The sequence below is a fragment of the Pollicipes pollicipes genome, unplaced genomic scaffold, assembly GCF_011947565.3.
Source record: "Pollicipes pollicipes isolate AB1234 unplaced genomic scaffold, Ppol_2.1 Scaffold_4881;HRSCAF=5763_pilon_pilon_pilon, whole genome shotgun sequence".
Taxonomy (NCBI): Eukaryota; Metazoa; Arthropoda; class Thecostraca; order Pollicipedomorpha; family Pollicipedidae; genus Pollicipes; species Pollicipes pollicipes.
The window spans coordinates 17,990,820-18,004,249 of NW_023596576.1; the positions used below are offsets into that span (position 1 = coordinate 17,990,820).

Below are 13,430 nucleotides of genomic sequence, written 5' to 3' on the forward strand. Positions count from 1 at the left end.
GGGCGCACGCCACGGGGAAATAATGAATAAGTTTGTAAAACTGGTCGCGGAACATGCACGGATCCCGCGACCACGGATCTGTGGTCCCAGGACTCGAGGCACAGCATGCGTCAACCACATCACCACCAGCTGGGGGTACTGACCTACACAGGTGACCCGGTCGTTCTGGACTGTAAAACCATCAGGACACTCGCATCGAAAGCTGGATACGAAGTTGACGCAGATGTGGGAGCAGGGGGAGTCCTGACACTCGTCCACATCTGCGGGCATGCAAACATCAGTAAAACGTACGTTGTGCCAGATGGCGTGTGCTTGTCTGTCAACATTACCGACAGCCCGGCCCACTAGCCTAATGTCCGTAAAGTTGGCGTTTTATTCAGTGATTTATTATTCGGCGACGAAATCGGAGTTATCCGAAAACACGCTATTTGATCAGTTAAGACACGAGAACATAAAAATGTCATTTTTTGCCATGTCCTATGGCCTTCAAGGTAAAACGTAAGATCAAAGAACGGGAACTCCATATCCCAGCCAGCATGTCCAACTGTGACCTATAAGGGTCCGAGATGGGCAGTCATATGGATGGCCCGCCCACTTTGGTCTCACGTGGGCTTGTCATGGGCAATGGGAACTCCATATCTTCCAAAAATACAGGCCGATTTCAAATATGTAAGCATTAAAATATTCACAAGCGCAAAAACTAGCGTCCGCCAGCAAGTAATGACCTCTCAGGGCGCCCTTAAAGGTCAAATCTATGCTGAAAGGACGGGGAGCTCTAAATTACAAAAAGGGCGGTCAATTTAAAATGTTCATCAAACAGAATATTCACGAGAGCTAGAAGGAGCGTCCGTCTTAAGGCCCCGACCCCTCAAGATCATCCGTCAAGGTCAAACTGAGGCTCAAACGCCGGTTACTCTCGCGATTTTTTTCAGCGACGAGCTCTCAGTTCTCTGAAAACAGATCACATGACCAGTTATGGCACGAAAACATCAAAAAGTATGTTTACTTCGCAATATCATGTGACCTTCAAGGCTAAAAGCAAGGTCAAAGGAAGGGAAACTCCATATCACGAAATAAATATTGCCGGGATCAACACTTGCAAGCGTCAAAATATTCACAGGCGCAGGAAATAGTGCCGGTCAAAAAGTCCTGACCTCTCAAGGCCAGCCTTCAAAGCCAAACTTAGGCTTAAAGGACAGGTACTCCATGTCGCCAAAAATACCACCAATTTTAACCTTTCAACGATCAAAATATTCACAACCACATGACATGATATATATCGCTGAATAAATCGCTAAATCGCTTGTCAAAAAGTTCTGACCTCTCAAAGTCACCTGTCAACGTCAAATTTATGCTCAAAGGACGGGGAGCCGCCTATCTCTAACAAATCATCGGCCGATTTTAAACTTGCAAGCACCAGAATATTTACCACAGAAGGAATGACCGTCCGTCAAAGAGTCCTGACTTCTCGAGATTACTCTTGACGATCAAACTAAGGCTCAGAGGATGAGGGGGCGATCATTTTTGGTGATATGGAGTTCCCTGTCCTTATTCTTTAAGCCTGAATTTTACACTGGAAGGTGACCTAGAGATGTCAAAACTTTTTGACGGACGCTAGTTCTTGCACTTGTGAATATTCTGATAATTGAAAAGTTGAAATCGGCTGGTAAGTTTTTAGTGATATGGAGCCCCGGGGCCTTTGAAGCTGAGTTTGACCTTGAAGGGTGACCGTGAGATGCCAGGACTTTACTTGAGAGGTCAGGGCTTTTCAACGGACAATATGTCTTGCGCTTGCAAGTTCTCTGATGGTGTCAAAATTGAATCAGCCGGTAATTTTTTGGTCATATGAATGTCCACGTCTTTTAACCTTGCAGAATAAACATCATTTTCAATGTGCTCGTGCCACAATTGGTCAACGACATGTTTTCAAGGAAACCGGGACTCGTCACTGGATATATCGCTGAATAAATCGCTAACTTAACGGAAATCCTAGCCCACACATGCGGGCACTATCACAAATGTTTTCCAGAATGACAGCCAACCAATGTGTAAGAGTGGAAGCAGCAAGAATCTGCACAACGCTATCATCTTTTATCCCCAATTTTCGGCAGACTTACGGCTGTGCACTGGGATGAAGGATGCAAGCCTCAAAGTTTAATAGAAGGCATCATTCACCCCGCAAAGTCATGTCTTCTTTCGTACAAATGTCAAACATGGATCACAAATCACCCAAATGACCCTGAAACATATCCAGAAGTGAGGGAAGCTGTCCAAGATTGGGGGAAGGTTACTTTGGGCTGAGAGTTACTTTGGGTTGCATCTTTCCTTGAATCGCCACAAGCTTAGTGCTAAATTGTCATCAATGTTGGGGGAGTTCACGCCCCACATGACACGATAGTTTCCGCGCCTATGAAATTTGTTTTTATTAAATTCGTTTGAAGAATGTCTGCTAATTTATCATTCAAGTAAGCAGACATGTGCCTGGAGCCGAAAAAACCAGGATCCCCTTTACATCGAAAGCTACGAGATTCTGGATCCACCCATAGGATGGATACAGGATACTGGGATCCTCTTCATGAATCCCAGGGTTGGTTCATGCCACCCCTGGGGTCCATGCGCATATCTACCAGAAAGAACCTTCATCGTCCAGGTACCGAACTACCGCATTGTTTCACTATCATACGCCATGCTGTGTTGTGTGACCACAGGCGTTCATCAGCTGCAACGAGCACCGGACCTTGACAGAAGGACACCTGGCCGTCCCGAGCCTGGCTGTAGCCGTCAGGACACGTGTCACCCTGGCTGGCCGTCAGTGACGTCATCCGGAAGAGCACTCTGTTTTCAGTGACGTCATACTCCAAGTCAGCGCTCTCAACTTCCAGGCTTTGCACCAGATCCCTGTCGGCACCGGCGGCTCGGGTGTGAACCAGTGACATCATGCTCCGCGTCAGCACTTTCATCTTCCGGGCAAGATCCCTGTCAACACCGGCGGCTTAGGTGTGAGTCGCGCACCCATGTCGCCAAGCACAGTATTTCAAGCAGCCGACGCCGTGGCTGAACGCGTACAGTTGTGGGATCAGCCTCGTAAGTGAAAAGCTCCCACTGCACCTGACCCGGGCTGGCCGCCGTGCGGGCTCTGACCGTCAATCACAGCAACACTGACAGGCGGCGGACGCTGCGGTCTCGGCATGACGGACCGCGACCATACGGGCCGACTCGCGTACGTAACATCACCGCGCTCAATAGGAGAAGCGCTGTTGGAAGCCGGTGTCATGTGCACTCACACAAGGTCACTGGCTGGTTATTGTACCACAAGCCGGGGATTTATCGACGTCTACCACCGCCATTTTTGTGCAACCCTGCAGCGCTCGAGCTGTTCAGAAGAGGAAAGGGAAATATTTTCGCACCGCAGGAGATTCGGAGCCGGGTTTTCCTGGCGTCCGCCACTCACGTCATTTGGCCACGAGCGCCGTCGTACGTGACCGTCTCGTTGACGACGAACGGCACCAGCGTGCCGCCCGCCTGGTAGTACTGTGTTGAGTGCGAGTGCAGATCGCCAGCGCCTGTCTGCACCAGGTCACCTACGGGGCGGGGCGGCGACCTCAAGTCAGCAAGACATGACGTCAAAGTGACGTCACGTATGGTTGTATTGTGGATGTGCTGTTATGCTGCATTCACCACTGTCGTAGGAAATTTAAGTTGACATATTGCACCCCACGCCGAACGCGATGATTCCGGGAAGGCACGCGTCTATGATAACACAAGGAGGCCAAGGCTCTTAAAACGGAGCAATCATTGCGCCGCGCAGACACGGGTAACACATGCTGAGAGATGTTGATTTCGCCAAGCTGCCTGAACAAGTGTCACCCAATGGTAACATATGCAAATTGCGGTAACTTAAAACAGCTGCCGTGGCCGCCACCCCGCTGATCATACGTCATTAGCCACTGATGCGCGCCAATGCGTGCCGGCACTAACTTGCCAAACGTCCGCTATCCTGCAGAAGCAATCATTCAACAATATTCCGCGTGTTCTGGTCCACATTTACAATGGACCTAGCACTTAAAATGAGCTGAGTTCACAGAGAGCTTGCTAACACTGACAGATCCGGACTGGCGTCTGAACTGAACCAGCCCCGCAGATGACACACCAGTCTTATCCCTGAAGAACTGACCTTTGAACTGGGCCGGGTCGACGGAGCCGCCGCCGGGCAGCGGCGGCAGCTGACCCTTGACCTCAGTGTCGTAGGACAGCGTGCCCTCAGCGTCCACGCCCAGGCCGATGTGCGTGATCTGCAGCTTCTCACCTGCACACAAATACACAAACGTGCAAACACCGACCGTCCTCTGCCGCGGTACGCCGCTGTTGAAGCGGCACAAATCCACAAAGCCTATTAAAATAGCCGGCTTCCATCGAACCACACTCCGTCAAACACCACTTCCATCACACAGTTCTCTCCATCCGTACCCCATAACCTATTCTGTCGGGAGAAGATGAATCGCTCCAAGCCAGCCGTGCACGACTGGAGTCTTATGAGATCGTTCGGAGATGCTGTCCGTTTAGACGCGGGCCACCGTTCAGCATCCCGCCATCACCACTCACCGGTGGGGAACATGATATCGCTCTGCTTGCGGAAGAAGCCGCCGGTCAGCTCCAGACCGTTCTGGGCGTCGTCCGTCTCACGTGCCGTCAGCCAGGGCACCGGCGTGAGCAGGGGCAGCAGCGGTACCTAGGCCCGGGGTCTGTACCGGGACACGTCGTCAGACAGATAAACAGCCAGGGCACAGGCGAGAGCAGGGGCAGCAGCGATACCAGGCCCGAGGTCTGTACCGGGACACGGCGTTCCCACACCAGGAGTATTAAGAAAAATGAATAGAAATCACCTGCCACGCGACGGAGCTACAGAAATGTCACGTGACTTCCGCAGTCTGTTCAGCTGAGCGAAATACCGGAGGACAATGACCATTAATATGCATGACGGTATACTAACAAAGTGTGATTTTCTCCATAAAGGCATTTCAACCGACCCGATCGCGAAGCAGCTCTCACCACTTCCTCCTGGATGCCGGTGATGAGACTCTCGAGCCGTCCCAGGTCCGGGTCCCCGGTGACCTTGGTCGTGACCAGACCGGAGGTGACGGGCACCGAGTTGACTTCACCCTGGACGGAGCCCACGGCCGCGCGGAGGCCGGTGGTGCAGGCCGGCAGCACACACGGCGTCGGCTGACGGCAGAGGCGCGGCCATGACGTCACAAACACACGCCATGCACAGGGAACCCGAGTGTTACCCAAATTCAGGTTACAGCATCCAACCATGTCAGTACCTAGTGAACGTACCGTTCCGCGGTACCTAGCCAGCATCGCGGAACCATGTCGGTACTTAGTGAATCTGATTTGCAATGTTGCATATTGTGCAATGTCAATATGGTAGCTGCGAATGTTGTCACTATGAAAAACTGGTGGCCGGTTGAATATTCTTCGCTCGGATGGGTGGGGGCAATTTGACCCGCTGAAATATAAAAGACAAAGATAGCTAGAGGTACAAAATTCACAGAATAGACTGATCTGTACGTAAATTCACTTGTGTCAAAATTTGAGGTTCCTTGGCTATTAACATGGGCTCAAATAAGGTCAAACGACGTCAAGCTCCAGACTGATGTCTCAGGTGTCCTCAGACTCTCTCAAGCAACCGCCGTGAAGGTAGACACCTGTCCTGAGCAAAATGTCCATGAGATCAGTGACCTTGCTAGACCTTTATAAGGTCAAGGTGACCAAATCCCTATCAGATCACTCTCATTTTGCCATTCGAATAATCGTCTGGTATTACGCTAGGCAGTATGTTCCTAAAAACAAAGTGCCGACCGGGCCATTTTAGGTCAGGGACCTACTCGGACCTTCAAAAAGTCCATGGAACATGTCTCTTGCGGTCCCTGTCATTAACAAATTCGAAATGAGCACCAGAAACCCCATAACACCAAACCTCATGAGACCAAGCCATCGAGTAAAAAAGCATATTAGTTTTTACTTCGTTCTGACCTTCGTACCAGACCCCAGTTCAATGGAATGGATTGCAATTCTAAATTCTACTGGCTTATTGTCTAAGGAACTATCCCATTTATGTATGGATTCGTCTAACACTCAGTTATTGCATGTCATTGAACAATTCCTTAGGAATGCCCTTCTCTGACAGCTGTAGCCTGACTTTGATATGCCATACATTATGAACCTGACAAGGTACGTCTAATTTTCATATCAAAAGATCCGCTCTTCAGTTTTGTACAACTATACCTGGCTTGGCATAGCCGCACCATTGGAATATCATTCTGGAAAAACCTGTGCGGTTGGGTGGGGTCGATTTGACCCCCCGTCCCCCCAGCGCGTGTTAAACGTCGTTACCGTGGCATTTACAGCGACAGCCACTGAGACTGTTGTTTGTGCAGCATGCTCGTCAAGCCGCCTTTTCAGATCACTGCTGTAGCGTATCGGACGTTCAGTGCATTTACCTGCTGGCATGGTGTGAAGCGGTCGCAGTCCCTGTTGCGAACGCGAACGCCCGCGCCGCAAGTGACCGAACACTCGCTCCAGCGTCCCCAGCCTGGAGAACGCACACGGGTCGGCGATCACACCCGAGAGATCACGCAACGACGGCCACGAGAACGGCTCGATCAGAGCTAGCTACATACTGAAGATTCGAAGGGCACAGCGAAGGAGCACGTCAACAGTAACTATAATGTGTGGCTGGGCTGAGCATGGGGAAAATCAATCAGACAAAAAGATGACGGCGTGGCAAGTAAAGAACCCAGCCCTGACATTTTGTGCTATGTAGTCCTGGCAAATTGTAGCAATGACGCAAGTGCACACAAGCGTACCGAAATCAGATCCAGACCACATGACCGGTGACTTACCACTGTCCACCTCCAGCTCCACCTGATGCTTCCACATATCCCCGTTGCGGTGGTCGATGAGGGAGCAGATGTAGCGCCCCGCGTGTCGCTCGGCCACCGCTGGCAGCGTGACGGCCATCTCGCCGTCCGGCCCGGTCGTCAGAAGGTCGGCCACCGGCATCGAGACGCCGTCCCGGGTCAGCCGGAGCAGGTGGTGCGCCGGCTGGTGACCGGTCAGCCGGCAGAGCGTGACCGGCCGGCCGGCCTCCTCCCGCAGCCGAGGTGGGCCCGGCACGAAGGCGGGTGACGTCGGCGGCGCCGGCTCTGCGAAGCACGGGCACGTCACGGCGTGCGGCACGCACGAAGACAACGGGCACCGCTTGAGCTGGTCTTACAAGGAATAGCAACAATAAAACGTATCCAAAACACAGCTGTCCAGCTGACGGAGGGAAACGTAACGAATCACGAGCAGCGTACGAATAACCAGCAGCCAACAGAGTCGGTCTGATCTCGCGAACCGTTTGTCTGCTCCTAGAGACGGCCGATGAGGTGGCCGGCGCCGCGGCGGCTACCTTCGACGCTGAGCCGGACATGGGCGATGTCGGTGCCGAGCACACTCTTGGCGATGCAGGTGTAGGTGCCGGCCAGACTGGCGTCCACAGGCGGCCAGCATCAGACTGCCGTCGGCCAGCTGCAGGCGCCTCTCGGAGCGCGAGAGAGGCCGGCCCTCGCGCTCCCACAGCACGTCGGGCCGCGGCCAGCCGGTGGCCACGCACGGCAGCGTCAGCGGCGAGCCGGACGGCACGGCTACGACGCCGGGCACAGGCGGCAGTCAGAACACACTGTACACACGCGGAGATGCCACCACGCTGGCGGAAGTGGCGACGCGCGGGCTGGTGTAGGTGCAAAAGATGACGATAGTGGCGTCTCATTGAATCGTGTACGCACAGGGGTCGATCTCGCCATGCTTTGGAGATGGACAACTTTCGCTGCACTCTGCGGTGTACAACACTGATAAACCCTCCCAGTGGCCGTGCCTTATGAAAGCTGCATGCTGACCAGGAACAGAGCCAGCACAGTTAGAAGCTGCATGTGGCGAATCTTTCTCCTACCGCAGATGAGGCTAACTAGAGGGGGAGCTGCACCCTACGGCAGGAGCCCGCACTAACCAATCTCTGGCTGGGGTCGCTCTATGATGTGCGGCTCGCGCTCCACCACCACCTTGACGTGGGGGGAGACCACGTGCGACACGGCGTTAGTGGCCACACAACGGTAGCGGCCGGCGTCCGACGCCTCGGGGTTCGCGAACACCTGTCCGGAGAGCGAGCGGGCTGAAGCTGGCGCGAGGACGCCGCGGCGGGGGCGCTCATACATTTCTGAGATGTGTTCAGTTCACTGCCATCAAGAGGCGGACAAATATCAGAGGCCAGGTAGCGAACACACGCAACGATCAAAGATAATATGATCAATGATAATACGTAAGCAATAACTGGAAGTCCTTCAATAGGCTTGGCTGATGGCTACCTAAATGTTCGCACCCTAGAATACATTCAGGGGTGTTCTGTTAATTCATTTATCGACATTAACAAGCGCCCGGGTGGCCGGCTGCATACCCTTTACTCGAGTGGGGGTTCAATTTGACTTCACGGAGATCTCAAAAGCTGGCAGCTAGAGCTATCAAATTCACAGGGTTGGATGGCCTGCATGTAAACTCACTTGCGTCGAATGGTAGGTTACTAGGTCATGCCCTTGTGGTCAAATAAGGTCAAACAAGGTCAAACTACAGATTGATGTCTCAAGTGCACCCCAGACCTCTTTATGCAACCGCCGTGAAGCTAGATAGATCTTTTAAGTAAAAGGTCAATGGTGATCACTCAAAGGGAGTGTTTTACCTTTGAAGATATTGACACAAGCATCAAATATGACGAAACAAGTTCACTTATCAAAATTCGTATACATTTTAAACGGAAATTGCTACTGATGCGTCATGGTTTGACTACGTCATCGTACCTCGCACAAAATTGATTGAAAGTCAATTGACGGCCATTATATCTGGAAAGGGCGCTCACGCCAGACATGAGCGCCACAACAATTGTTTTTCTTGGTCTTGATCACCGCATGGCGGATGGAATGGCAGGATTTGAATAACATTATCATGACGTCATGGATGTCAAGGTGACTTTGAAATGCTCCCCCTGATATACCTTTCCCCAATTTCGTGGGGGTGTAGCCCAGAAACAAGATGAGCCTACGCATCAACATGGGCATGATTGTGAACAGCACCGAAAGGTCTTCAGGATATCCATTTCAGTTCAAAACCCCACATAAATGTGAAACACTCCCTTTGTAGTCACTTCTTTGACCTTATCTGACCTTTAAAAGGTCAAGGTGACCAAATGTATACGAGATTGTCCGGATTTTGTTCTTCAAATAGGCGTCAGGGATTGCGCTAAGCAGTACGTTTCTAAAAAGCCGTTAGCCTGGATTAATTCAGGTCAGTGACCTACTCTAACCTAAAGAAGTTCATGGAACATGTCTTCGGGTCCCTGTCATTAATAAATTCGAAGTAAGCGTCTGAAACTATCCCTTAAACCAAACTCCCGAGAAAAAGCATGTTAGTTTTGACCGCGGCCTAGCTGTCATATCCGACCCTAGGTTAATGGAATTCGTTGTATTTCTAAATTCAACCGGTTGATTTAATAAGAAACGATGTCAGAAAGGTATGGCCTTTTCTACACTCCGTTATTGCATTACATTGAACGACTCCATAGAAATGCCTTCACTGACAATTATGACCCGACTTTGACCCGTCATCCGTCATAGGTCAGTGACATTACAAGTTACATCGGATTTTTTGTCATTATAAGGTCCGCCGTTAAATTATCTTAAGCTTTCCAACATCTGGCGCGGATACGCCACGCCGTTCTGATATCAGTCTTGAAAAGCCTTCGAGGAGGAGGTCAAATTGCCCCCCACTCGAGCGCGTATGAAGCAACTACATGTCTCTATCGCTGCGGGTCAGATGCAACCAGCGACCGATGAACTGACCAGCAGCTGTCCGTCATCCTCCACAGAGGTGTTGCTGTCCCCGCTGAAATCCTGGCTGTTCTTCTGCCACCGGATTACGGCGGTGGAGTCGGTGGTGGTTGTGCGACAGCTCAGCTCGCCACGGGTGCCGGCCCGCAGACGCAGCTCTTCCGGCATCTTCTCCAGCTTCGGAGGACCTGGGATCACCACAGGGTCAGACGGAATCTAGGGTCGCTCGAGGTCAGATGGTAAGCCTGGCGTCAGGTGGAGTCGTGTGACGGGGATGGGGTCACGCGAGGTCAGTCGGCGGGCCTGGATCGGTCGGGGTAAAGAGCGGATCTCCGCTCACTCAATGTCATAACACGAACTTTGGATTTATGGGGTCAGACGACGGATCTAAGGGTACACAGGTATCAGGCGACGGACCTGGAGTCACAAGGGGCCGGACAGCGAACTTTGGGTCAAGCAGCACACCATCCAGCGTGTGCTAAATTAGCGGACCAAGGTTCACCTACCCACGAGGCATGATTTGAGGGCAGAAGGGGTCCCCATGATGGTCTGGTTCAAGTAGAGCCAACGTCACCTTGTCTGAAGAGAGCCAGCCTGTCCGAGTATGCGCCCCGGTGCTCTCCTCACACATGACATTCGAAACCTTACTAATAAAACTCCGAGCTAACCATCCCCGCCGCTGTCCCACTTCCCGCCACCCCGCCATGCATCCACACGCGCTGCACGCTCGGTGCCGGCGACGCTGACCGAGCCGCTGGAAGACGGTGACGGCGGCGGAGGCGCGTCGTTCGCCGGCGGTGCTGGCCGCCCGGCAGGTGTAGGTGCCACCGTCCTCCTGGCTGGCCAGGTGTACGCTCAGCGGGTTCAGCTCCGGCCTCGGCGTGCCCACGGGTCGACCGTCGTGCAGCCAGCTGAGCAGCGGCGGCGGCGCGCCGAGCGCAGCGCACTGCAGAGTGAAGCTGCCGGCGGGAGGGCGGGCCGACAGTGGGCGGGCGCAGCGCACTGCAGCGTGAAGCCGCCGGCGGGACGGCGGGCCGACAGTGGGCGGGCGCAACGCACTGCAGCGTGAAGCCGCCGGCGGGACGGCGGGCCGACAGTGGGCGGGTACAGCGCACTGCAGTGTGAAGCTGCCGGCGGGACGGCGGGCCGACAGTGAGGCGGGTACAGCGCACTGCAGAGTGAAGCTGCCGGCGGGAGGGCGGGCCGACAGTGGGCGGGTACAGCGCACTGCAGTGTGAAGCTGCCGGCGGGACGGCGGGCCGACAGTGGGCGGGTACAGCGCCACTGCAGTTGTGTTGAAGCCGCCGGCGGGACGGCGAGGCCGACAGTGGGGCGGGCGCAGTGCACTGAAGCATGAAGCCGCCGCGGGACGGCGGGCCGACAGTGGGGCGGGGCCGCAGGCACTGCAGCGTGAGAAGCCGCGCGGACGGCGGGCCGACCAGTGGGGCGAGGGCGCAGGCTACGATATCGTGTGAGACGCGTCAGCTACGTCCCAAAGCCGCCCGTCGGCGCAACCGTGCACCCTAAACCATTGCACTTCTTTGATATTGCTATATGTTAATAAGTGCATGGCGTTGCAGGACCAACACACGTTTTCAAAGCCTAAAAGCGGCCTTAAACAGCCACTTCAAATGATACATAAGAGCTGTCGATTCCTCTAGGACGATTAAGCACAGACCGACATCGAGGTAAGCTTAGTTCCCACACAAAACGAGTCAAGTTCGGGCAGTGACAAGGACCGGGTGGCCGGGTCAGTTTCAATGACGCACCCGACACGCTATCTGCCTTGGGGCCATCATTGCACATCATTACGTGGCCTTGGTTTGAGGTTACAAGCTCACAGGCTCACGAGCATGAAGCTTCTGGGAACGGGCCACCTTCTTCATGTCAGATACCGAAATGTCTACAACTGTTGGTACCAAATGCCTAGTTGGAATTAACAAACATAGGAGGTGCATGACCAACCGCACAACCATTGAATTCCGACAATGAAGGGCCGCGCGCTGCGCGAATTCACCACAGAACAACACCGCTGTGCCGTGCAAAAACACTGCATCAACGTTTAATAAAGGAGGGGTACGGAACTCGTGAATTAGGAACATGTTGCAAAACGCAAGTCATGACACATCTAGGAGTTATTTCCTTCTAGGGGGAAGCAGCTTTAACACAAAGGATATCATTGTTGATTCCTGTGACAAGAAGAGCTAAGCTGGGCACACTTTCCTGGGCATGCCGTTGACTGTGCGACAATGTCACCTGACACTGCGCTAAGTTAGTAGTAAACAGGTTGTAGTGCCCTTGGATCCAGCCGGACGCGCGGTCATCGTTATTTCACATTACCATACAGGGAATACAGGAAGTGGACAATTGGTGGGAAGCGAGCGCGACAAGGGGACAGACCAGCTTTGTACACTGTATTTCGAAACTGTAGCATAAAAAGCGCAACCACAACCACACAAGCCTTCCTTTCAAAGCAGCTCAAAATTGGCAGCTCGGACAGCCACCTGCCACAACATGGGCACTCACTTTCCCATTTTGGGGACGACCACGTCATTGGGCGTCTCGGTGAACGTGGGCACCATCTGGGCCTCAATGTTGAACAGCTTGGCGTCCTTGCCGATGGCGCTGACGGCCACGCACATGTACTCCCCGGCATCCTCCAACTGTGAACAAACGACATCCTCCAACTGTGAACAAACGACATCTTCCAACTGTGAACAAACGACATCCTCCAACTGTGAACAAACGACATCCTCCAACTGTGAACAAACGCTGGAGTGGGGGTCCAGCGCAGCCATGGAAAAACAAGAAAGAATGATTTAGAGCTATTGTGAACATATGTTGCATTAGCAGCAAGAAAATAACCGCATATTTTTCAGCTTTACCGGCGTTCGTTTTCTGCGATATGAATATGATGACATACCATTTCCACAGCAAACATGTTCATAAAGCATCACAATTTGCTACATCGCGACTTGCCCGCCACGTTGCTGTTCCAAATCTGGTAACACAGCTGGCTGGCTGGGTACAAAGGCTCATTCGACTCTCGGAATGCTCGCCGCTCGCCTCGCACCTGGAACGGCTCTACGCTGAGCGTGCCGTTACCGATGGTGACGCGCTCGGCGTCCTTCTCCAGAGCGGTCTGGCCGCGGAACCAGCGCAGCACCGGCGGCGGCCGGCCGCTGGCGTCGCAGTGCAGCTCCAGTCGCTGGCCGGGCGTGAGCGTCAGCTCCGGCGGCGAGCTGGAGCTGATCTGCGGCGAGCCTGGCGATCGGAGTGTGACTGAGCTGGGCAGCTACCAGGACAGCACAGCTGTAGGTCCAGTTAGCCCGGGACAGTGAACAGCGCGGGAGCATGGTGAGTAGGAGCAAACCACACGAATGGTGCCGCTTCCAGATTACTGAATTTCATGCACTTCAATGCCATAACATTTCCGTGATGTTGGGCGACACTGAGTGCAATCCAGGTTCAATGTGTATCCGCCGGTCGACTGAAGCAAGAAGCACCACC

The 13,430-nt window shown here is 53.3% G+C and overlaps 1 protein-coding gene across 2 annotated transcripts in view; it reads right to left on the minus strand.

Annotated features, from left to right (window-relative positions):
• Window positions 1–4,603: 4,603 nt before the first annotated feature.
• LOC119101431 (hemicentin-2) overlaps window positions 4,604–13,430 on the minus strand; it is a 28,971-nt gene continuing 20,144 nt past the window's right edge. Inside the window, exons 26-35 of one of the 2 annotated variants that reach the window (XM_037224768.1) lie at window positions 12,994–13,184; window positions 12,447–12,583; window positions 10,668–10,879; window positions 9,933–10,108; window positions 8,054–8,195; window positions 7,457–7,691; window positions 6,906–7,208; window positions 6,504–6,595; window positions 5,050–5,223; window positions 4,604–4,742 (exon numbers count right to left, since the gene is read on the minus strand). In XM_037224768.1, the coding sequence (XP_037080663.1) occupies window positions 5,156–5,223; window positions 6,504–6,595; window positions 6,906–7,208; window positions 7,457–7,691; window positions 8,054–8,195; window positions 9,933–10,108; window positions 10,668–10,879; window positions 12,447–12,583; window positions 12,994–13,184 (1,556 nt within the window). In that variant the 3' untranslated portion in view covers window positions 4,604–4,742; window positions 5,050–5,155. Of the gene's footprint in view, window positions 4,743–5,049; window positions 5,224–6,503; window positions 6,596–6,905; window positions 7,209–7,456; window positions 7,692–8,053; window positions 8,196–9,932; window positions 10,109–10,667; window positions 10,880–12,446; window positions 12,584–12,993; window positions 13,185–13,430 lie in introns of those variants that run through there. The other variant, XM_037224769.1, reaches the window with a different exon arrangement.